At 43.0% G+C, this 23,485-nt stretch overlaps 1 protein-coding gene across 7 annotated transcripts in view; it reads left to right on the plus strand.

Moving 5' to 3' along the window:
* tiprl (TIP41, TOR signaling pathway regulator-like (S. cerevisiae)) overlaps window positions 1–23,485 on the plus strand; it is a 32,917-nt gene that overhangs the window by 880 nt on the left and 8,552 nt on the right. For 4 of the 7 annotated variants that reach the window (XM_030068091.1, XM_030068093.1, XM_030068094.1 and 1 more), the window contains 7 exons: window positions 2,148–2,275; window positions 3,524–3,703; window positions 3,863–3,962; window positions 5,545–5,676; window positions 5,861–5,956; window positions 6,961–7,023; window positions 8,057–8,694. In XM_030068091.1, coding sequence (XP_029923951.1) covers window positions 2,151–2,275; window positions 3,524–3,703; window positions 3,863–3,962; window positions 5,545–5,676; window positions 5,861–5,956; window positions 6,961–7,023; window positions 8,057–8,185 — 825 coding nt within the window. In that variant the 5' untranslated portion in view covers window positions 2,148–2,150 and the 3' untranslated portion in view covers window positions 8,186–8,694. Of the gene's footprint in view, window positions 1–2,147; window positions 2,276–3,523; window positions 3,704–3,862; window positions 3,963–5,544; window positions 5,677–5,860; window positions 5,957–6,960; window positions 7,024–8,056; window positions 8,695–11,213; window positions 11,365–20,101; window positions 20,195–20,932; window positions 21,110–21,826; window positions 21,902–23,236; window positions 23,343–23,485 lie in introns of those variants that run through there. The other 3 variants (XM_030068098.1, XM_030068096.1, XM_030068097.1) reach the window with 3 other exon arrangements.

Consider the following 23,485-nt stretch of genomic DNA (forward strand, 5'->3'; position numbering starts at 1 on the left):
CTAAAACCGTGAATCACTGCAAAATGAATTAAAATATGGTGTTTTTTTGCCACATCACTGAGCCCTAAAAGCAGCGTATATATGAGGTTTGTATAGACCCCGATTACAGGTGTGTTCAGACGAGAACAGCAACATGAAGCTCTGGTTCTGATCCAGAGGACAGAGGAGCCACAAGGCAGAGCACAGAGGGGATGGATGGAGGCAGGAGGTGCAGAGAGGAGGGAAGGAAGCATAGAGGCAGGTGGTTTTCTGGATTAAACAGTCCATCAGGTGAGCAGGTGTTTCTTGAAGAGGTGGGTTTGTAGCCTCCTCTTAAAGCCTGAGAGCGACTCTGCAGGCTGAGTGGAGTTTGGCAGCTCGTTCCTCCAGCGAGGAGCCACAAAGGAGCAGAGTCCAGCTGCTGGTTCAGGGCCTCGTTGTTGTGCTGGAGGCTCCAGGCGGAGCGAGGAGGGCGGGAGGGAGCGAACACCTGGAGGAGGGAGGCCAGGTGGGCAGGAGCAGGTCTGGGACTCAGTCAGGGACCGGCCGGCCACGTGGGCGTCAGGGACTTGCACTGGATGCGAGCAGCAGCTGGGAGCCGGCGGAGGGATATGAGCTGCAGAGAGACGTGACCTGTTCTGGGCTGGTGGAGGACCAGACGCAGCGCCACCTTGTGGCTCGTCTGCAGAGGCCTGAGCAGAGCCGCCGGGAGCTGCAGGAGTCGGGTTTGTTTGGTGGGAAGAGCTCGAGAAAGTGCTGCTCCAGGAGAAGTCGAGTTCCTCTGCAGGCAGACTGTGCAGCTCCAGACGGGAAGGAGCATCACTTTGTTCCCTGATGTTCAGGATGAGGCTGAAAGATAAAACCGCTCAGGTTCACGCCAGAAAAACAACCCACAGAATTAAAGGAGCACTTTTAAATGTCAGTCTTTAAGTAAAAACAGAAGAGCTGGTGTCTACTCTACTGGAGTGAAAGTAAAAAGCAGCTCATGCATCGTATCTTATGTACATGTGCGAGGATCATGTGTGAAGTATACACACGGTACAAACACACACACATCATCTGTTTGTGTGTGCATGTGCTATAATCTGTGTTGGTGGCAGTTTGTTTGTGAGCAGTGCATGGCTCTGAGTCAGTCAGTGGACCATAAGAGGGCTGCTCTTATATCACAATAGCGATATAATATCAGGGTCTTTCTATATAAAACCAACCAGTTCAGAAAATATTTCCCACCTGACCCTCCCAGAATCAGCTGATTTTTTTCCTACAATATCTTTTGCATATTTAATGAAGCCATGCATGTGAACCTACCATCGTTTTTTTTTTTTTTTTTCTAGCATTTTTTAGGCTCATAACTTCATTCATAACAGAGGTTGCCACATGAAATGTTCAGGGCTGTAAAACAAACTTGAGCTCTGTTCAAAACTGCAGCCGAGTCCGTTTTGCATCCGTCCTTGGCGTCACAATCCTGAGCCAAAATCTGTTTTTCTTCAGCATGATTTTTTTTCGGTAACCAACTTTGAGCATCAATATGTTGGGAAAAATGAAAGTTTGAGCAGCAGACCTGGAGCAGTTTAATGTCTGTGACGGGGGAGGGGGGGACAAAAACCAGCGCTGGTGTCCTGGAGGTGTCACGTTTTCTGGTAATTCATCAGAGAAAACTTTAAAAAGTGCATTTTGTTGCTCACATTATCAGTGAGTAATCCCTTTACAGAGTTAATAGAAACTCAAATTTTACATTTTGTGGGAGTCAAAATATGCCTATTACAGAAAATAATGTAAACACAGAAGGAATCATGGTTAGAACATGAGCCTGGTGTCAAAATGTCACTAAAATGAGACCTTTCATCTGCCAGAACTTGTTTTAACCAGCCACCTGCTGCATGGTAATATGACCTGCGAAAGTTTTCCCAAAATGCACAAAATGCAAGTTTTCTCTGGGCTGATGTTTGATCCTTATGACCGGGGAACCTCCAAATACTTCCTTTCTGCCAGGAAGAGAAACCAGACAGTCGCTCCACTCTGGATTCCTCCAGAATTCATAAGTAAAGACACTGAAGAGCATGAGGCCTCTCAATGCCCCCTGAAAAAAGGGGTATTCAGGGGCCTTCTGCACAGCGCTGCATGTAAAACCTGTTCTCTTCCACAGTGACGGCTGTTCTCTGTTTCAGTTGATGTTGGCTTCCCTGTCATCCATGATGTCGCATGGTTTCAAGAGCAGTAAACAGGACTTCACGTTCGGGCCATGGAAAGTGACGACTGCCAAAACGCACATCATGAAATCCAAGGACATAGAGCGGTGAGTTGAAGCCTGTTGGCCAAGACGCAGATATTCAGATCAGTCAGAATCTGAAAACTCTCACAATTCTGACTTTATTCTCAGAGTTCTCTAAATTCTGGGAGCAAAATAAAACAATACGAGCTGGTTCCAGAGGTGACTGTGTAGTTCCTTTTAGAAAAAGTGCCTGTACTCAAGCCACTTTTTCTGTTTGTGCATCTCACACCTGGAATGCAGTTCCAAGCACGATACGCAAACTCCCGACTCTGACCTCTTTTACCAAACAGCTCAAAGCTTGGCTACTGGAAGAACAACACTGTTGCCACAACCATGTCTAAACTTGTGTATTTGTTTAATGTTAACTAATTTGTCAAGGGTTCCATCTGCAATTTCTACTGAGTACATACATTATTATTACTTTCCTCTTCCTCATTAACTTTTTTTTCCTATTTATTATATCTTCATTTATTTTTCTAGGTACTAGGGCAATGTGCAATGCAACACACACTTTATATTCTCACACAATTGGGTACTCTCAGTATCATAAAATTACCATTGTTGGTATATATTCATTTACTGCAATATGTAATCGAGTAGTGTGCAATTCTCACCTATTAGGCAGTGGGGCAATGTGCAACGCAGCAAGCACTTTATATTTCTATACAACTAGGTACTCTAGGTATCACAAATTACCATTGTTGGTATTAAATTATTGTAACATGCATTGAGTATTGGGCAATCAAAATAGCACTTTATATTTATTGGGCAATTTGCAATATAATAATGCACTTTACACTTTAGCACTCTGCACTTTAATCAGCCCGTCGACATATAATTTAGTGTTTAATTTAGTGTTTAAGCTGTGGTGAAATGCGCATGGTCCCCTGAGCCTTGGCCTGTATGTTTTATGATCAACTATGTTGTTTGTCTTGTCTTGTTTTTGTTTTTTTTTTAATTCTATTCTATATGAGCATTATGTACAACACCAGCCTGCCAATGGGACTAGAGATAGAAATTAGCCACACGGCTACAATCTCACGTGTTTACATTTATATGTGCATTAACATGTACTGTCCCATTTCTTTTCAAAAATAAATAAATCTACAAATCTACAAATAATGACTTTATTTTCACAATTCCAAGATAAACCTCAGAGCAAAACATATCTTGAAATTATGTTGTAGTGCTAACGCTCCTCTGTGTAAATGAAAGCCGAGCTGTCAAAGCGTCGGTCAGTAACCTGCTGCTGTTTGCTGTGTGTCTCTGCAGGTTAGCAGAGGAGATGAACATGCCTTCCCTCCCAGAGATGCTGTTTGGTGACAACGTCTTGCGCATCCAACACATAGATGGCTACGGCATTGAATTCAACGCCATCGATGCCCTGAAGAGAGTCAGCAACATGGAGGACACGGTGAAGGTGGCCTGTGCACAGGAGTGGCAGGAGAGCAGGTGAGGCGGCCGAGCCGAGGGTGTAGACGCTCAAAGATCCAAGAAAAATGAGGTGTTGCTTCCGTGTTGAACATGTGGTGACGTGGCTGTGTGTGTGTGTGTGTGTGTGTGTGTGTGTGTGTGTGTGTGTGTGTGTGTGTGTGTGTGGCGTCCCTGCAGGGCGGACTCGGAGCTCTCCAAAGAGGTGGTGAAACCCTACGACTGGACCTACACCACAGACTACAGAGGCACTTTGCTAGGCGGGGACACACAGATAAAGGTGATGATGATGATGATGATGATGATGATGATGACAGTTTATTTCGGTCTCAGTTACAGTCAACTGGCATTTTCAAAGACTGATAAATGTGTTGAGTCTGAAAAGGTGCAGGCTGAAGCCGAGGCTTATTGTGCCGACTCTTTTTACATTTTTGTGTTAAATAACAAACAAAACAACTACAGTATCATAAGATGTCATGACACATCAGAAAACAACAGGTAATTCAGACACACAAAAAAAGTGAAATCAGAAGATCAGTAAGTACACATTATCTTGATTTTAATTATAATAATGATCTATTTTTATCTATTACCATGGATTTATAATTTTTTTTTTAAATTGACTGATTGAACTGCAGAGTTTTAATTCTTTATCCAAGCTCTTCCATAAAGATTTCCCTTTAACTGAGACGCTTTTGCTTTTGATGGTAGTTCTTATTTTGGTGTTTTTAAACATACATATACCCCTTAAATTATTATGATGACTCTTTCTTGACAAGAAAAGTTCCTGGATGCAGTGTGGAAGCAGATTATTGTTAGCCTTGTGCATTATAATTAAAGTATTTAGATCAATGATGTCTTGTAGTTTTAAAGTGTGTAAGGTAATGAACAGTGGGTTTGTTGGTTCATAAGAGTCTTTTTGATTTACAATTCTTATGGCCTTTTTCTGTAAGAGGAAGATGGGATTTATTTTAGTTGTATGCGTGTTCCCCCCACACCTCCATACAGTAGTTATTGTGTGGAAGCACAAGGGAGCAGTGCAGAATATATTGTGAATTTTTATTTAAGAAATATTTCATTTTATATATTACGGCTATTGCTGATATTTTTGTTTGCAAGATATTTATGTGTGGTTTCCAGTTGAGTTTATGATCAGTTGTAATGCCCAAAAATTTATTTTCATACACACGTTCGAGTTCCACATTATTGACCTTAAGTTTGACCGGTATGTTAATTCTTCTATTCCCAAAAATGGTGTATTTTGTTTTGCTTAAGTTCAATGACAATCTGGGACATTTTCACTGCGGCAGTAAATCATGTTCATGTGGCCGTGTGATACGCATCAGTCTGACAGCAGGCTTGCAAACCGAATGTGTGTGTGAGAGTGAAATTAGGGATTTTACAATGCACTGAGTCAGGCGGTGAGACGTTTGGTTTGACCTCACCTGCTGGATTCCCACTCTGATATAAATCTGATATATGATGATATAAAATCCTTATTTTTGCCACCTTTTGAGAAATATGGGATTCTTGATGCCAAAAATGGAGAAAATCAAGTCAGTTTAATGTAATTTCTGATATGTTACTCAGGGGTTTTGATGTTGGATATTAGTTTTGAGTAAAATCAGTACAGATACTCCATTTTGGTCTGGCATCCGCACCAACAGCACTTTGATTTCTGTGGGGAAAAAAGTGCAAACCACTTTGAATAATACAACAATTAATTGAGATTAACTGCAATTGCAAAAACAAAATTTAAACTCCAAGGTCTCGGCATACAATTTTGTTATTATCATGAAATCTCTTGCCACATAATGTCGTTCCGTCCCTGATAACCTTGCATTTGCACGTCCTGCGTAAAGGTGGCGGAGACGTCGGAGCGCATCGACATGGAGAAGCTGAAGGCGCGGGAGCGGATCATGTTCTTTGAGGAGGTGCTGCTGTTCGAGGACGAGCTGCACGACCACGGCGTGTCCATGATCAGCGTCAAAATTGTAAGTGCTGCCCTTTAAACATGAACTACCGCACAACTGTTTTGTCTTTGAGGGGCTAAATACGGTCATAGCATACCAAAATACACAAGTCAAAGGCTCTGAATGCTGTCTCCAGACACCAGTGAGGTAAATGTTTCAGAGGCATGAGTGTGACATGAGGAGGAACTCTTCTTTCTGTCTGCAGAGGGTGATGCCCACCAGTTTTTTCTTGTTGCTACGTTTCTTCCTTCGAGTGGACGGAGTGCTGATCAGGATAAACGACACGCGACTCTATCACGAGGCAAGTTCCCACAGCCAGGAGTTGGGTCTGTTTTTATGTAAAAGCCGTGACACACCAAGCTGATGGTCGTACCTCGCCCTGTTTGGCTGTTGGTGAGCGTCAGGACGGGACGGGGCGGGGCGGGGCGGGGCGGGGCGGGGTGGGACAGTTGGCCTTTGTTGCTGCTAGTTCTTTGATGTTGGTTTGGCGTAGAGACTGGACCGGGCTGCAGATATCCTTTTTTTTTGGTGTCTGAACCCGACCCAACCCCCAGATTTTGCTTGTTCTCCATCACTTGGTGTATTGACTTCCAGTCAAACAAACAATCAAACAACTTTGGATTTGACATCCATTTATTCACCGTGAGGAGTAAACATGCTCACCTTAGCACAGGTAAAATGTCAATGTCCGTATGCAGTCCAAACAATAATGTTTCCATTCATCAACTCAAATGTGAGAGCAAACACTTTGAGGCTGCCCAGAGACGCTCAAAAAACTGTCTGCCTCCCATCTCCTGTCTCACACAGCTGACTGTGTCCCTATAGTCCCCGTTGCGTTCAATGGGGAGAATGTGCACACATATAGTCACTGTTTCAGATGGATAATGGAAGATAAAATAAGACAAACAAAAAACTACATTATGGCTCCAACACGAGGTCACATTTACCACCTGAAATAGCCCACATGTTGCCTTCAGTGTCGTCAAGTAAACTCCAGCACTGTACAGATTTCCCAAAACAGACAGAAGGTCCATCATTTTTCACTAAAAAACACCAATGTGACCGAACCTGACCCGAACCTGAACTTAATTTCTAAAGATTTGTCTGAACCCAGACCGATCTGGGTATCCACACTCTAGTTTGGTGTGTCTGGGCCTTACAATGTGCTTTAAAGTTGAACCTTCTTACGATTGATGATTATGAATAGGACATTATTTTCGCAGACATCCACCCGACCAGTATCTGCTGTAAAAAGTTTCTTCCATAATGACTAACATGAGGATGTCCGATCGTTTTGCCTTCCAGGCCGGAAAGAACTACATGCTCCGAGAGTTCAGCACGAGGGAAAGCAAGATTGAAGAGCTGAAGGTGAGCTATGAGACGAGAAGCTGCAGGCCTCCCGGACTGCAGGAGGCCTGTCGCTGCTCGTCCTGCAGGGGGCAGCGCAGCTCCAGTTCAGGTGGGAACACCTTTGGGCCCTTTTCCACTCGGAGAACGTGGAGAGCCGTGCCTTGCTCTGAAGGTTATTTCATGGATTCTGGTAAAGCTCCCAGGTGTGGCGCTGCTCAGGAGAGGAGGTGATGCTGGAAACTTTTAGGAGAAGCGAGTGCTGTCGTCTCGATCGGTACAAGGTGTTACCTTGGCAACACATAAACACATCAATGAATTGAAACTGGAGCCATTATTGGTCCAACTAAAAAGCCAAAAAAAAATAAAAAAAAATTCAAATATCAATTCCAAACTATGAGTTTCAATTTGTGTCATATTTGGCACATCAGGCAATTGTGCTTGATTTTTTTTTTTTTTTTTTTTTAAACAAACAAAAACATCATGTTTGGTAATTCCAAACACATAAAAAAACACTTTTCCTTCCAAACTCAGAAAATAACCCATGATTCCCATGATTTAGTATTATCTTTTTATTATTTTGACCAATTTGGTGAAAATGACCTCAATATACCTGCTGTGTTAAATTTAAGACGGCCATTTTCAACACGGGTTTACAAACAAAAACATCATGAAATGTTCAGTAATTTCACATTGCATCAACTCAGTAGCTGTTCCTATCGATGTTTCAGTAAAAATTTGCTGTACAGTTGATGTACAAGGCTGAAAACAATCATGTCTTAAATATGACATGTGTGGCTTTATAGGGCTACACACACACACACACACACACACACCACCTCGATTTGATATCAGTGTTAGATCGATCACATTCCACCTGATGGACCAAATTCTTACGGATCAATTATCAATCACGGATTAATCATGTCCATCCCTACTTCAGGTGCTGCAGCAGAAATCGTAGCGCGTAGTTTTGTTTCCTCCACCCGAACATTACCAGGCCTTTTCTCTCAGTCTAACGATAACGCCATGTTTGATCTGTTTTTCTGTCCAGAACGTCCCTGCCGCTCACTACACGGATCCCAACGAGATCGCGCAGCACCTCACCCTGAAGCTGACGCAGTGCGAGAAGCTGGAGCTCCCCGCGACGGACGGCGAGGCGGCGGACGGTGAAGCCTTTTAGCTGGGAGGGAGGTGTGCCGGCTGTGTCCCGTGGTAAGAAAGGCTCAGCGTGATCAGCCTCTGACCAGGGCGGCGACACAAACCCCGCCCATGCCTTCATCACCGAGCAGACATTAGTTGCAGGCAACACATTGTAGGCATCCTCAAACGACCCGATTTTGATAGATGTGAGGCATTGTGGGTAGTGGGGATATTTGTGGGTTTTATATTTGAACACGTTCAGAGGATGTACAAGCCGACGTTAGGAGGGTTCACTATGTTCACAGTTCTGATGTGGTGGAGGTCCCAGACACACCTGCAGCATGGGCAGCCCTGGTCAACACTTCTATCCTGCTTCTGGCTTTGTTAATATTTCAACTGATTCTGTTTTTACTTTACTAGTTTCAGGCATTTTTCACTGTCAACCTGACTGATGTTTTTACATGAGGCTCGGTAATAAAGGACAGCTAATGTGATGTGCACAGTTCAGCCAAACAGTCGTGTGTTTTCTACAGTGGCTTGTGGAAGGTGGTGTGGTGGGAGGGTGGGAGGGTGGGAGGGCGGGAGGGCGGGGGGGTGATTTTCCATGTACAAGTCAAACTTGTCAAGAATATATGTGATTATGCCTGCCATATAGCCAAATAAATTCCAGATTGGGGCTGTTAAAAGAAGCCAGGAAGTCCAGTGTTTTGTCTTTTCCTCTGGAGGGGGACCGTGTGTTTCCTCTGGGTAATATTGTGCTGAATTTTTGGTTTTCAGAGCTTCATTTAGGCAGCGTGGCATCACAAACGGGGCTCACTGAGCTGTCGGCGGGGCTGCAAAGGGCCGGAAAATTTACACTGAATTTCCGGAAACTTTCCATAAACTTTCCATGGGAGGTTAAGCTGGGGAATTCATGGGAAATAACAGGAAATTTTGGTTAATTTATTCAAACTGTATCATATATAAAACAGAAATATAAACATGTTGTTTTGTCATTAGCAGACATACATGCAAACTTGTACAAATTTTTAAAAAATGATGTTTTTGACTTCATTTGTGAGTAGAACTTTCATCAGTTTGTTCACTGAACAGCAAAAACATGAATGTTGAAATGCTGAATGTTGAAAATGAGAGCATTTTCTCTCCAGTGTCTCAAGCCTCTGCTTTCTGCATTTTTCCTCAATCTGTTCAGATTTCCTGTGCAGGATTAAGAACTTTTTTTTTTTTTCTAGTTTTTTTTTCCCTCCTAATATTTGCTTATATTGTGGTTATTTTTTGGTCATTTTTTTCTATTTTTTTAAAAAATCTATATTTTTAATTTGGTAATTTTGCTAGATTCTTTTAGATTTTTTTCAGTAATGTGATGATTTTGTATTTTTTTTTTTTTTTAAACAAATTTCCAGGGTAATTTTGTGGCAAGTTGTCACATTTTGAAGGAGAACAGTGGAATTTGCTTAGTTTTCTAAGGGTTAATATTCTGTTACATATGCTCACACTTTGAACTTTTCCTGAAGAGGAAGTTGGTTTCTTTTCTTCTTCTTTTGATCCGTCTCAGTAAACAGTCAGCCTTCACTTGCTTTTGTCAGTTTCCAGATGTTCCAAATGCTAACTGTTAGCCTCCTGCCATTGAGGTGGACTTCCCCCCGGCTAACACTCTGAAAGATAGCCACTTTAATCCAGTCAAACTGTAACACAGAGAAAGTTTAAGTTTGATGACTTGTAGCAGAGTTTTTACAGCCGGAGTTGGTGTGAAAAATGCCTCATTTCTTGCCACCTGTGTTTCTGCTGCTGTTGTCCTCCAACATGTGGACACGTGTCCAATGAGGAAAAACCAGTGACAGCGAACTCGACCGGCCTCCTCCTGTCTCTGGTGGCCGCTGCTCCTCTGGGGCCGACTGATAAAGGAAGTGCAGAATCTGTCTGGATGATGCAAAACTGTCAACACGTCCAAAACCAAGGAGCTGACCATCAGCTGCAGGAAACGGAAAGAGGAACCTGCTCCTTTATTGTGACAGACTTCAAGTTCCTTGGCACATACACCATGTGGACAAAAGCACTGGGCCACAGCTCTTAATCACTGAGCTCAGGTGTTTCCTTCAGTCCTGTTGCTACAGGTGTATAACCTCCAGCAGCTAGCCATGCAGTCTGCCTTTACAAACAAGCTCACTGAGTTCCAGCGTGCTGCTGTGATAGTAATGTAGAGTGCAACAGCTCTGCCATCAATTCTACCTTTTAACTAAGTTCATAATGTTCAGTTTGTGTTGACATTGTGCAGAATGTGTCACTTTAATTCTGTGTTTATTACTGAGGTTGCAGTTTGCAGAGGTCTGCTACTGGACTGCATTATACTGAGAGGTGTTTCCAATTTTTTGTCTCTTCATATTCAATAAACAGGAGTGGGACAGAATAGTGGAAACAGCTGTCAGTAAAGTGCAGCACTAACTATGAGCTCAATGCCAAACATAGAAGTGAATGAACACCTCTGTTACTGTGACAACAAGACAAGCTGAGCATTATAGGCAGCAGGAGAGGAAACTTTATGGCACAACAGCTGGATTAGATTAGATTAGATTATACAGGTGGAGCTGAGAGGTCTTGTGAATAGCTGGAGGTTATTATTATTATTATTATTATTGTTGTTGTTGTTGTTATTGTTGCACCTCCAATAATGAGTCAGTTTAACTAATTTACAATACGACTGCCTAATCTCCCCACCACACACTACCTTTGAACAAGTGCAGGTGGACAGTCCAACACACACACACACACACACACACACACACACACACACACACACACACACACACACACACACACACACACACACACACACACACACACACACACACACACACACACACACACACACACACACACACACAGGGCCCGCTCAGAGGCAGCTGACTACACACACACACACTGGCTCTGTGCTCCTCGTAGTAAACACATGAAGGACGCCACGTACCGAGCCACAGCCGCTCCGCACGGGCGAGCGGGCAGCAACATGGCGCCCACATGACTACACCAACAAACTGGGTCAAACCGGCCAATCAGCTGCGCCCGTTCCTGACAGCTGACCAATCACGGCAGCCATACGCCTTTCGCTTCGTCCAGTCTGACGGAATCTGAAGAAGAAGAAGGCGCCGGCCAATCAGAGCGCCCGCAGCACACTGGAAACTATTCAACATGGAGACAACAGTTGAAAAGCTGGAGGCCATGGTAAGCTTTGTGCAAAACTATTTTATCCTCCGAAACGTTACGAAAACGCTCACATTTCTGTGCCGAGGCGGTGTGTGACGCCGAGCCGCGGGCCCGCGCGGGCGGCCGTCGGTTAGCTGTTACGAAGGAATTTGAACGTTGAGTCTCGAGGAGCCAGTAAGCCGTATTTTCTCCTCGCGTTGCAAACGTGAAAAACCGCTAAAAAAAGCCCCATTTTGCCGTCCGTTTATACAGAAAACACGACCACACAGCCACAGAGACACCGCGGCTCATTTAGCCTTTTTAAAAAAAGGGATGTGAGCCTGGAAACAGACCACTAGGTGAAGCGAACCGCTGGTTTGGCTTTAGCTAGCGGCCAGCTGCGGGTCAGCGGGACGGAGCCGCTCCGGTTAGCCGCTGAGAGACGGCGGCAGCTCGGCCACACGGCGCCGGGACCGGCCAGACCTCACAACAACATGGAGATAAGGTTACTGTGGTGAACCCCCGCAGCTTACAGCAGGCTGGAAGTGACGGCTGGCAGCGGAAATATGACTGATGTGCTCGGTGTTTTAATTGAAACACGCCCCCCAATCAAACTACACGTAAGCCCGCAACCCGAGCACCAGTCCCGGCCAGATGTGGGTATTAATACCCCGGTATGCTTCTGCCAAACCCTCTGTAGTCACAGTAAACCCTGAGATTCACTCTGCCGTGACTGGATCAGAAATAACCATTAAATTCAGTGTATTTTTCAAAAATGTAAGCTGATTAGTTTCATCCTTTCTGCTAAACTTTTTTTTAAATAAACATTTGGTGTGCGCCCAGTGATTTATGACTGAAAATATGCTTATTTCTGTGACACATTTTAAAGTGTATTTAAGTAGTGGATGATAGGTTTACTTACCATCAAATCAAACTAGCAGCCCTCCTCCTCTATGGGCTTCCAAACTAATGATGTGCTGATATTGCAGGACAGTGGCCGTGTGAATATCTAAAATAAATGTCCCGGGCCAGCAGCCTCAGCATCTGCTCCTCTAATGTTCCTCTGTTCTGTTTACAAAACTCCCACCCAGCCTGTAATAATTTAAACTGTTTAGAGTGATACCAGACAAGTAAAGATGCTGTTAGTAATATTATGAACTAACTAATTCTACATGGTGCTGCCTGGCCATCTAGAAAGGCTGATTGAATGATTAAAAATACTTCAACCTGTGGTAATAAATGTGCAATGATATGCAGTTGTTCAGCTGTTCAGTCAATTTAGCGGTTTAACTATCAGATCCTCTTCACCTCATCCTTAAAGGCTAATTATGCTCTTGAATATGTGTTTTGTGTTACATTTTTAGGCATAATCATTGATAATCAACTCAGTTGGAAAATGTCTATCAACTGTATCAAATTTGCAAACAATATTGGTGGTATATGAGGAAAAAATACCAGTCTGTATTATTATGATCTGGTGTTTCATTTCCAATGGCAAGGGGCAGCACAGAGTTGTCTCTGTTCCAGATTTTTTTTTTTTTTTTTTTTTTTTACAAAACAAATTTGTTAGGATGGTGACTGCTAATTGTAGCTGGACTGCTCATAGCCATGTTATAATTTCAATAATACAGTTGCAGTTGAAGTTGTGATCAGGTTACCGTGTGCTGTGTTCCAGCGTTCCGACCAGTGGATAATGTTTGTTTCTCTCACTGAATTTACATTTGTCAAATATGGTAGCCTTAAGCAATGGATTGCACATGAGAGGGAGTTAATATTTCTCCTCACACAAAATAATTTTCATTAGAAAATTTGAGGGAAGATGTCGCACTGTACGACCTTGATACAGCCCTGTGCTTTCAGATGTTATCTCAACAGGTTTTAGGCCAGTGTGGTGATTTATTTGTCACAGACAAATTTTCCTGGCGTGTGATGCCTTGGAGAGTTGTCATTTCAGACCCTGTGTTAGTGATTCAAAGTGCCGAGCTCTTGTGAAGTGAACGCATCGGCAGCAGAACAGCCTTGTTATGATCAAGTGTCTGCTGATTTCCAGAACGTGAACAGATGAAATTAAGAAGTGAGAGTTCAGTGAGCCGGTGAAAACCAGCCAGGCTTCAGCAACGGTTCCTGTGATGGCCAGTGCTGGACGTTCAGTGTTTGAGGATCCATCATAAGAAGTAAAACTATATTACCACTACCAGTATGAAATCCTGCAGTAAGGAGTGGGCTGTGTTCAGGACTGAAATGGCATAAACCTGCAATATTGGAATCTGGAAATAGTTTCTGTCTGTCCAGTGCCCCTTTTATATTGTACTACTGGTGACCCTGCTAGAAAAGCAGTGCAATGTTAAAAGGGCATTGGCCAGGAATAGTTCCAAGCTAATGAAAAAGTTTCTTAACTGTGAAGCTAATGCTGTTGGCAGGTGCTCTGACTTCATTGCACTACTGTATTGGACAGCTAGCAGTGCAATAGTATTGTCAAAGCATCTGAAAGCTGCAGAGACCGACTCACACTGACTATTCATGCTTTCCTCTTACATCGGTAAACTGCGTCAAGTGAAGTAGATTCAACATTTATTTATTGTCATTTCCACTGAGTACCTGCATACACAGAGAAAAATGAAAAACTGTTTCTCATCAGTGACAGTGCATTAAAAAGTCAGTAAATTAAGTAAGTAGAGGCGTTAGAGCGACTGCAGGCGATTTGAACCATCAGACAGACTGAAGTCGAGGGCAGCTGAATCAAACTCTGACAAGCTTGACACTGCTCTGAGCAATTTGACCAAAAATAAATTGATTCAGAACCTGAAAAGTTGGTTCCCAGCTGGAACCAAAAAACAGTAGGACTTCAAGTGAGTGAAGGCTACAGCGCCACCCTGTGGATTCAGCTGGATCTGATGTTCAAGTGAGGATTTAGTGGGAAGTGGGGAAGCTATTTTTCTTTTTCTGGCTCATAAACAGAATCATTTTGTGGATCTCATGTAGTATTTTAGTGGTCCAGTAGGTGTTTACATAATGAGTGCTCATGCTAGAGCGCGGATTCGGCATTGTTTTTGTGTCTGACCCCGACCCGAGCCCTAGATCTTGCTTGTCCTGTGTCATTACGTTATATTTACCACCTGGAATAACCTGCATGTTGCCTTGAGCATTGTCATGTGAATTCCAGCACTATACCGGAAGTTGCCCAGAACAGACAGCAGGTCTGTCATTTTTCTCTAAAATAACACCGACTTGTGACCGAACCCGGGCCAAACCGGAACATAATCTCTAAAATTTTGTCTGAACCTGGCTCGACCTGTTGGGCTGGTCTGAGGTCGGGTATCCACACTCTAAATCATTCCCATTCCTAAAGAGAAATATAATAGCTAATTATTATAAATATAGATGCAAAATTAAATTACAAGAAATTTACCAGGAAATTTACCCCCAAATTAAAAATAAAATGAAATAAAGTGAATTTTGTTGAAGGATGAAATAATACTCTAGGGTTTCTTGCTCTTTAAAAATGTGTATTATTGAATTTATAACATTATAATATCAGGTATTGCATTTATTGTAATTGGTTCTATTTGTAAGTTCTCTTCAATAAAAAACATGTTTTTTGTCAGGAACACACTGTGGACAGATGTTTATCTTAGTTGTCTGGCACGTAACCTTTAGTTTATCTCAGTCGTCTTCCTTATAAAGCAGTTATAACCAGGTTATAACCACAATTACACGGTGGTCGTGTCAGCCTTATCTGTTGGCAGCATGTCTGCTTTGGAATGTAAGTGGCCTTGGTATTCAGTGTTTTTTATTTCCAGCGTAAATCTGATTATAAGGAACTAAAACTTTCCAGTAACCAATTTATTCACCACATTCCGATGACATAAGCATGTTTTTTCATAAAGTGCCTTTATGTATAAAAATAGAGGAGCGGTAATAAACAGAATATAAATCATCTTTTGAGCTTTTTTTCTTTTTTCTTTTTTGGTATTTCTACTTTATTTGACAGTGCTAGTAGAGAGAGACAGGAAAGGCTCAATCCCTGAATTGAGCAAATCACTAGTGCTCAAAAAAAAAAAAAAAAAATCAGGAACACAATATACAAGATGAGGCAAGCTCCTTCAAACCAGCCATCGTTACAGTGCGAAACTCTGGACCTCGATATTTTCTTTTCTGCAGTTACACCTTCCAAATGTACGTTTGTGTGTGTATGTGCTCTCTAGGGCTGGGCACTGCCAACAACTTCTCAATACGATACCTATCAGGCCACAATATGACCCGCATCATCAACTGTTTCAGAACAGAGTCTGCTTTTGTGCTGCCCCCTGCTGGTCAGCAGAGCCACTGTCTTCCTCTCAGTGCTGCACTGCTGCCTGTTAGCACTCTAAGACAGAGGAAAAGATTATTAGATGAAGAATGTTTTATTTTGTGTTAACTGTAATTTGTTTATAAAATCAGAATGACAGTGGGAATGTTAAGTGGTCGGTATAAAAAGATGGTCTCTGTTGACATTTTTGCAAATGCAAAAGGAAAGTCAGTACGATAATCGCTTACTGTACTGACGTTGGCCACAGCAAATGGATAATTATTTCTTTATTATTATTTAGTTATCATCATTGTGCCTGAATTTAGGTATCAGGGATGCTGTTGGTAGCTGAGCCTTGACCTTAAAGGTGGTAAGCATGAAACATGGAGCTGGCTCTCACTAGTTTTCCATAGGTAAACATTTGTCATTTGAGCATGGTTAAAACACACATGAAAACATATGGATTCTAGTCTATTTAGACATTTCCATTATTATGCAGTGAACTCAGCTGAAACATGGATCGATCCTAAGCCCTGGAACCCTATCAGTATTGCCTCTGCTGTCCACTTTGTTCAGAGTAGTGCAATATTGCTTGTAGGGTTTCAGTGTTTGGGCTTCTGCTTCTCTGAAGGCTGTTTGGCTGAACATCTTTGTATGTATAATAGACAGTTATACACTCCAGCTGACTAGGTAGTCATTCCTCGTACCGACAAATCTGCATTGAGTAAAATACACACAGAAAGTGTGTGTGTGTGTGTCAGCCTCTGTAGACCGTGCAGCAGCTCGTTGGGCCTCAGGCCTTGAGTAACAGCTTCATGTACTGTTGCAACACAGTCATGTTAAGTCAAATGTACTTAAACGTGTTTTCGCTGCAACTTGCATGTTTGGAATACTTGACACGAGGGGTGTGACCGTGTACACGCTTAAACGTCTACACAAAGTTGTTTGTTTCATTTTGATTTTCCTAAACATTTACAGTTGTAAATGTTTAGGAAAATCAAAATAAAACAAAAACCAAATCTATTTTTTTTTTTTTTTTCAATGAATGCACAAAAACGATCACATTCATAAGAAACTGAAACCTAGGAAATAAAATAACTTTGGTGACTGAGGTATCTTTGAAACACAATTTCTGGTGTTGTTGGTGGTGCTCCTCGATTATCCCAACCCCTTGGGAATGAAGGTATTTTGGATAGCTGAAGTTTCAAATAATGGAAACATACATGAAAACGCACAAAACCTTGCTGGGGATGCATATTCTGCTTAAATACATATTATTGATGTGAAGGCCTGGCAGTAAAACTACAGTTATCCACAAACACTTTGGGACAATGGCAGCACCAAAGAAATCAGTGACTGTGGCTGCGGTGGACGTACACAGGAACAAACTGACCAGTGAATTATAGACTCATTTACCAGAGAACAAGCCGACTTTAAATCAGCACAAACATCAGGCCCTACTAAACAAATCTGTAGGCCTGCCAGTGAAACAGCAGGTGTTTGCAATCAGACTAACAGATTAACCAATGAATAATACACCAATTTACCAGAGAACAGTACTGTAACAACAGAATCAGATCTGTAGGCTACTGTACTTGGAGTGATGGAAACAGACAAAAATAAGACGCAATTTCTTCCTCTTCTGCCTCTTTTGGTTAGTCAGTTTCACTTTCCAAATGTCATATTGGTTTAATAGTAAAGCACTTTAATAAACCAATCAGTTCTTGTCACAGCCAAGTCCATTAGTCTCAAACTGCACAGGAATCTTACTTTTAATATTGTTATAAAAATACCATCAGCGTCACTGATGTATCAAAAGTTGAGAAAATACTATGATGTAGTATCATATGTGGGTGATGAAGGAGAAACCTGGAGTGCCTGAGTGGTGTTTTGAACACCATGCTTGAACATAGGGCAGCTCGTAAGTGTACTTGGTACCAGGTGAAGAGAGAGCTTGAACTGACCACCACCGGGTGAGGGAAACTACCCAACAGACCAGTAAACGTAAACTTGGCTGAACAGTGGAGTTCACGTGGAGGATCATGTCCGGAACGTCTTCAAATCACACTTCCAGAAGAGCTTCTCCTGCATCTCAGGGCACGTTGGAGTTCAAATGGACCCTATCATTTATTTGGCAGCTTTGAGTTGATGGTGGACTCAGTTGAGGGTACTGGCAGACCAGAGGGTCTGCAGCTTCATCTGTCACTGAAGTGAAAACTCAGGAGTGGGAGGAGTTTGGGGAGGACATGGCCTGAAATAGGTTCTGCCAAAAGGTGACTCAGGACGGGCACGCAGGGCTGTTCTCAGCAGAAACGGGGAGGTGCTGACCCTGTCTGGGCATGTATTCGGACGGTGGGAGGAACACTTTGAGGAGCATCTAAACCTGACAGACAGTGGCCCTGTCTCTTTATGGAAGAGACAGGGCCAGAGGTTTTGGGAGGGTGGTCACCCGTGTCCCTGCTGGAAGTCACTTAGGTAGTTGGAATATTCTGCAGCATTGAGGCTCGACTGGATGAGATCTGCTATGAAATGCTAAAGGCTGTGGATGTTGCTGGGCTGTAGTCACTGACACAAATCTTGAGTCCAAACAGGGTTGGAGGTTCCTATTTTAATTTATATGTACACCTGCATAATCAGAGTGAGAGTTGTGTTTGCATCAGGCTGAGCTCATTCCCAGTGAGCGTTGGACTCCACCAAGGCTGTGCCTTGTCAATTTTCATGGCCAGGATTTCGAGGTACAGTCAGGGTTTGGGGGAAGTCCAGCATGGCGGCCTCAGGGTTGCGTCTCTGCTTTGTGCGGATGATGTGATCCTCTTGGCTTCATCGATGTGACTCCCAGCATGCATTGGGACAGTTTGCAGCAGTGTGTGACATGGTCAGTAAGAGGATCAGCACCTCCAAGTCCCAGGCTATGGGTCTCTGTAGGAAAAAGCCCTCCGAGTTGGGAGCGAGTAACTACACCAGCTGGAGGAGGTCAAGCGTCTTGGAGTCTTGATCACTAGTGAGGATAAACAGAGCAGGAGATTGACAGATGAATCAGCGCAGTGGTCACAGTTTTGTGGGAGTTGCACTTTACCATCATGGTGATGAAGGAGTTGAGCCTAAAGGTAGTTTGGGCAACTTGTTAGGATGCTTCCCGTACGACTCCCCTTGGAGGTGTGCTAGGCACTTCTGACTGGGATGAGACATGAGGCAGATCCAGAACACGCTGAGGAGGTCTACATATCCCAGCCGGCCTGGGACCTCAGGAGATCCGCCAGGAGGAGCTGGTGGACCTGCTGGAGTGTCTGGGGATATTGAAAAATATGCTACTAAATGCAGATTTTTGATGATTGTAAGGATTGCATTTTGGTGCCTGTCACAAGCTGAAAGAATGTCATTGAGCAAAATAAACTACTAATTTCTGGGGGGAAAAAAGTGACCTTTGTTTTTATATATATATATATTGATACATTTTTACATTCAGACTAATTTTATAAAAGCCTCAGCAGAACAATAGTATTTTTTTCAAGACACTAAGATGCTTTACATTAAAGACAAAATCCAAAAGCAAAAAAAAAATGATGCAAATAATATTAAAAGAAGATAAAAGAAGAGTTGTTTGGTTTGTGGAATTTACATGATCTAAGTGACTGTCTGTGAGTCCTTCACGTGCAACAGAAGTGCATTCTCCGTTTAAGCAATTCAGTACTAATTATAAAAACCATCAACATCTGTGAGGTTTTGGCAGAAAATCAAACCTAGAAGACAAATGATAAGCAAACATGGACGTTGTGAAGGGTGATGTGGGCTTGGTTTCTTATTTCTTTATAAATGTTATGATAGACAGTGGTGAGCCAGGGAAAAATGCTAAAATGGACAGTAACATGGACCATGACAATGAGATAAGAAGCAAATATGTCAGAGATAAAGATGAGACCGAAATTGGAAGGAAGAGAAAATGTTGGTTCTGTAAGTGGGACAAAAATTTGAAAGTGCAGTCATAGAGCTAAGGGGATCATTTTCTCTATGACTGCAAATTTGTCATTTTCTCGATATTAAAAAAACGTAATATATAACTCAAAACAAAACGTTTGCTGAAATTTTAACTTGAGCAATAAAAGAGTGTTCGACTCTTAAGTCCTGCCCTGATCCACCAAACCACAGAGAAACCTTGCTTTCCAGAATTTCCCTGGTTGGGATCAATAAAGTATATCTGTCTATCTATCTATCTTTCTCACAACATTTAGAAAAAATCCATACCGTATCAGTCCTATGCAACACTACATTAAAAATACATGTAAGAGAACCACAGTGGTTCACAACATTCAAATTGTGAACTTCTCTCATTTACCCTATTATTTAACATAGCAGACAAATGAGCGTGTAAATATGAATATGAAATTTGCAACTGCAATGAACTAAAAAAAAAAAAAAAAAAAAGGTTAGGAGCTGGTGGAAGCTGTGAGTTTGCAGACGTTCAGAGCATTAAGCTGGGTGTTCTTTCAGTTCCAGAAGTCAGAGGCTGACCTGGATTATATCGAGAAAAGGCTGAAGCTGGACTTTGCCAACAACGCCGCAGAGAACGGATCTGCTCCCGAGGTGAGAACCCAACTCTTCTTCTCAGGTCTTTTCTCAGAGCCAAAGCTGTGGTGTGTAGATCAGCTGTGCGAGTGTTGTGTTTTGTCAATCATGATCACTGTTATCTGACATTAACTCCTTGTAAGATTTAGAGCATCATATCAAACTAGATGATGGAAGGAATCCATTGGCCCATGTCATGCCAGGTTGTTGGAAAGTGGGATAAATGTCACTCCAAAGTTCAGCTAAATTTTAGCGAGGAAACATCTGGCATGTCTGTTTCCAGTGGGGTCCCTTGACCTCTGACCTCCAGCTGTGTGAATGAAAATGGGTTCTCTCCCCTTTGCAGACACGCCCACCTTCTGCTAATCCCATGCAGTTTGGGCCCCAAAGCATGCAGTCCACATGTGTTCTTGTGGCCTGTTGTAAAATGGTGTGTGTGTGCAGACTGGGGCCTAAACAGTCTTGGAGCTGCATCAGTTGGCTTTGACTGGAAAGCTGAGACTCTTGTGGATTCAATGAGCCACATTTGATTCATGTGTGATGATGTTGGCCCCCATAGCAGCCATTTCACTGCAGGCAGAGACTTTTGTCAAACTGGACGTCGCTGGAGAAAATGACCCCTAGTGACCTCCAGGAGAATCACAGCCTCATCAAACTTAAAATATATGCAACAAAACCAGTAATGTCGATCATGAAAGTTGGTGGTCCTGCTTTTCTTGTGGTCTGTGTCTGTTGATTATGCTGATATTTCAACAGGAAAATCCGGTGGTGCTGCTGGAGAACCTGATGGCCATCAAGGCTCGGTACACAGCCCTGTGCTCCGAGGTCAAGGAGATAGCAGCGGCACAGAAGGAGTCGGTGGACTCCATCAGACAAAACCTGAATAGCGTGATGCAGCTGATCCAGCAGGTCCAGCAGACCGCTGACGTGGAGGTACACACACACACACACACACACACACACACACACACCGGAGCACTGAAGCTAGTGTAGGAAAAACTCTTCTGTTTTTGAAACAAAGTCTAGATTGTACCACTAACTGAACAAATATTCAACAGTGTGTCTCATCAGTTGTTTTATTTTATATTTATACTAGCTTGCCAGATCTGGAAATGATGGAAAAATTGTACAAAATATCATAGAATTGTTTTTGTTGTAGTTATTTCACCCCGGTCACTGAAGGACCCTATTTAAGTATTAGTAGCAGTTAAATACTTAACTTAAAGGGATGGAAATCTGAATACTTTATTGATCCCTGAGGGGGAATTGGGTAAATCCAGTTATCAGTGATTTACTCATTTGGCATTGTTCTTCAGAGTTCCTAAATGTCAGTAATGGTAATATAATGGAAATGGGTGCGACGAATAAAAACTGGGGTTGTTTCCTGAATGGTTTGCCTCTAATCCCTCCCCAACCAAACACCTAACAATGACAATAATAATGGAAAAAAAAAAATCAAAAATATCAATTTAACCTAAAATCAAAACTGTAATCAAAACAAAGTGAAATTTAGTGTACTGTCTCTTTAAAATATGACCTGGGCTTTTCAAACCAGCCGTTCAACACAAAATGCAGCACGAGGATGATGAGGATGATGAAGCACGAGGCTCCATCGCTCAGCTGCTGACAGTCTCCCTGTAAACGCTGCAGGTCCCACCGCTGAGCGAGCTGGAGCAGCAGGCAGCAGAGCTCCTCGGTGCAGCTGGCAGTCCCAGTACAGCAGAGGTGAGGCAGCACACACACACACACACACTTAACGGTCATACCTTGTTAAATCCAAACGGGACACCTCCACACAGTGCAGGGTTCTTCCAGATGGGATTAGGCCTAGTCTTAGTCTGGAGGCTGGTGCATGCTTAAGGATTTTCTTTCAGATGATGTTTTGTCTTGGCTTTTTTGCTTTATATGATAGTGACAGGAGGGGGGGTGGGGGGTGACCTGCAGCAAAGGGCCTGTCCTGTCCTGGTACACAGCACCTGTTGCCATATCTGTGGCCCTCATGTGGCCCCCCAGGTGATTTTTCAAAATTTGAACAAAAAAGATTGACTCTGACTCATTTAATTTAAAGGTTGCTGCTTTAATTCTGGCCACTAGGGGGAGCCATGTAGCTTGATGGCACTGCCTGCAGGTGTTTATGTACCTATATCTTGTCAGCAGAGGCCAGAGGTCACAGCGCAGGATTTTGTGATGTACAGAGCTGAAGACGACAACATGAGCAAAAGAAAATTTGAACGTGTTTCAACACAAAGGAGTTTAGATTTCAAACACAGACCACAGTGTTTGGTGTGTGTGTGCCGGAGATTAAAGAATTTAACATGAGCCAGGACTAAAACAGCACGCAGAGACACAAACATTAAGAATACACTGGTGCTGCCAGACCTGCCCTCATTAAAGGGCTTTAAAGAAAAGTAAATGAGCAGCAGAGGCTTTAAAAAAAAAAAAAAAAAAACAGAAATGTTCTCTTGATGAATCCCAGCAAGCAGAAGAGACATAGACTGTGGCCCCTCATCATGATTTAAAATATTTTGTGGCCCCTGACTCGGGGTCCATGTGGTCCCTGATTTAGAGAATTATAAAATCACATAAGTGTCTTTTTCTGATCTTTGCTTGTCAAGCAAAGTAAAGTGCTCTCTTAGTGTAACCCTGAGCAGAGCTCCTGAGCTCAAGGCGTCGGGTTTAGCTGCAGTTTCTTCCGTCTGTAAACTCTGAGCTCTCAAATTCTGCCCGAACCCGACCCTACCTGACATTTTCGGGTAGGTTCGGGCTTCGGGTTCTGGTTCTGTGGTGAAGCTGCCTTTCGCCAACTATTATGTCCGTTCTCTCACTGCTACTAGAATTTGACCCATCGGCGCTCCTAAATAATGGCGAATTTGGCAATCCTTTTTTTTTTTTTTTTCATCTCCTTTCTTTTTATTTGGGGCTTTATCGGGCTGTCGGGCTTAAAGTTCGGCTAATTAGTAGGGTAGGGTAGGGCCTTGGGCTGGCCCAGCATGGCCTGGGTAGGGTAGGGTCTTAATTTTCAGGCCCGATGAGAACTCTAACAGTGATGTTTGCTTCCAGGTGGCTCCTCCCACAGCAGCTTCCAGCCAGCAGCCACCACCATGTGAGTCTGAACCGCCTGACACACTCCATCATGGCAGTAATCAGTTTTCAACACATCAGTCAGGTACTGTCAGAACCACGGCCACAGCGCTCCCTCACATGCTGTGTGCAGTGTGGCAAACATAACAGAGTTCATCTGATTCTGATCTGTTAGTCTGGGATTCTGTAGTCGCAGCAGCAGAACATCATTTAGCAGGAAGTGTCATC

The sequence above is a fragment of the Myripristis murdjan genome, chromosome 14 (genome assembly GCF_902150065.1).
Source record: "Myripristis murdjan chromosome 14, fMyrMur1.1, whole genome shotgun sequence".
In the NCBI taxonomy this organism is placed as follows: Eukaryota; Metazoa; Chordata; class Actinopteri; order Holocentriformes; family Holocentridae; genus Myripristis; species Myripristis murdjan.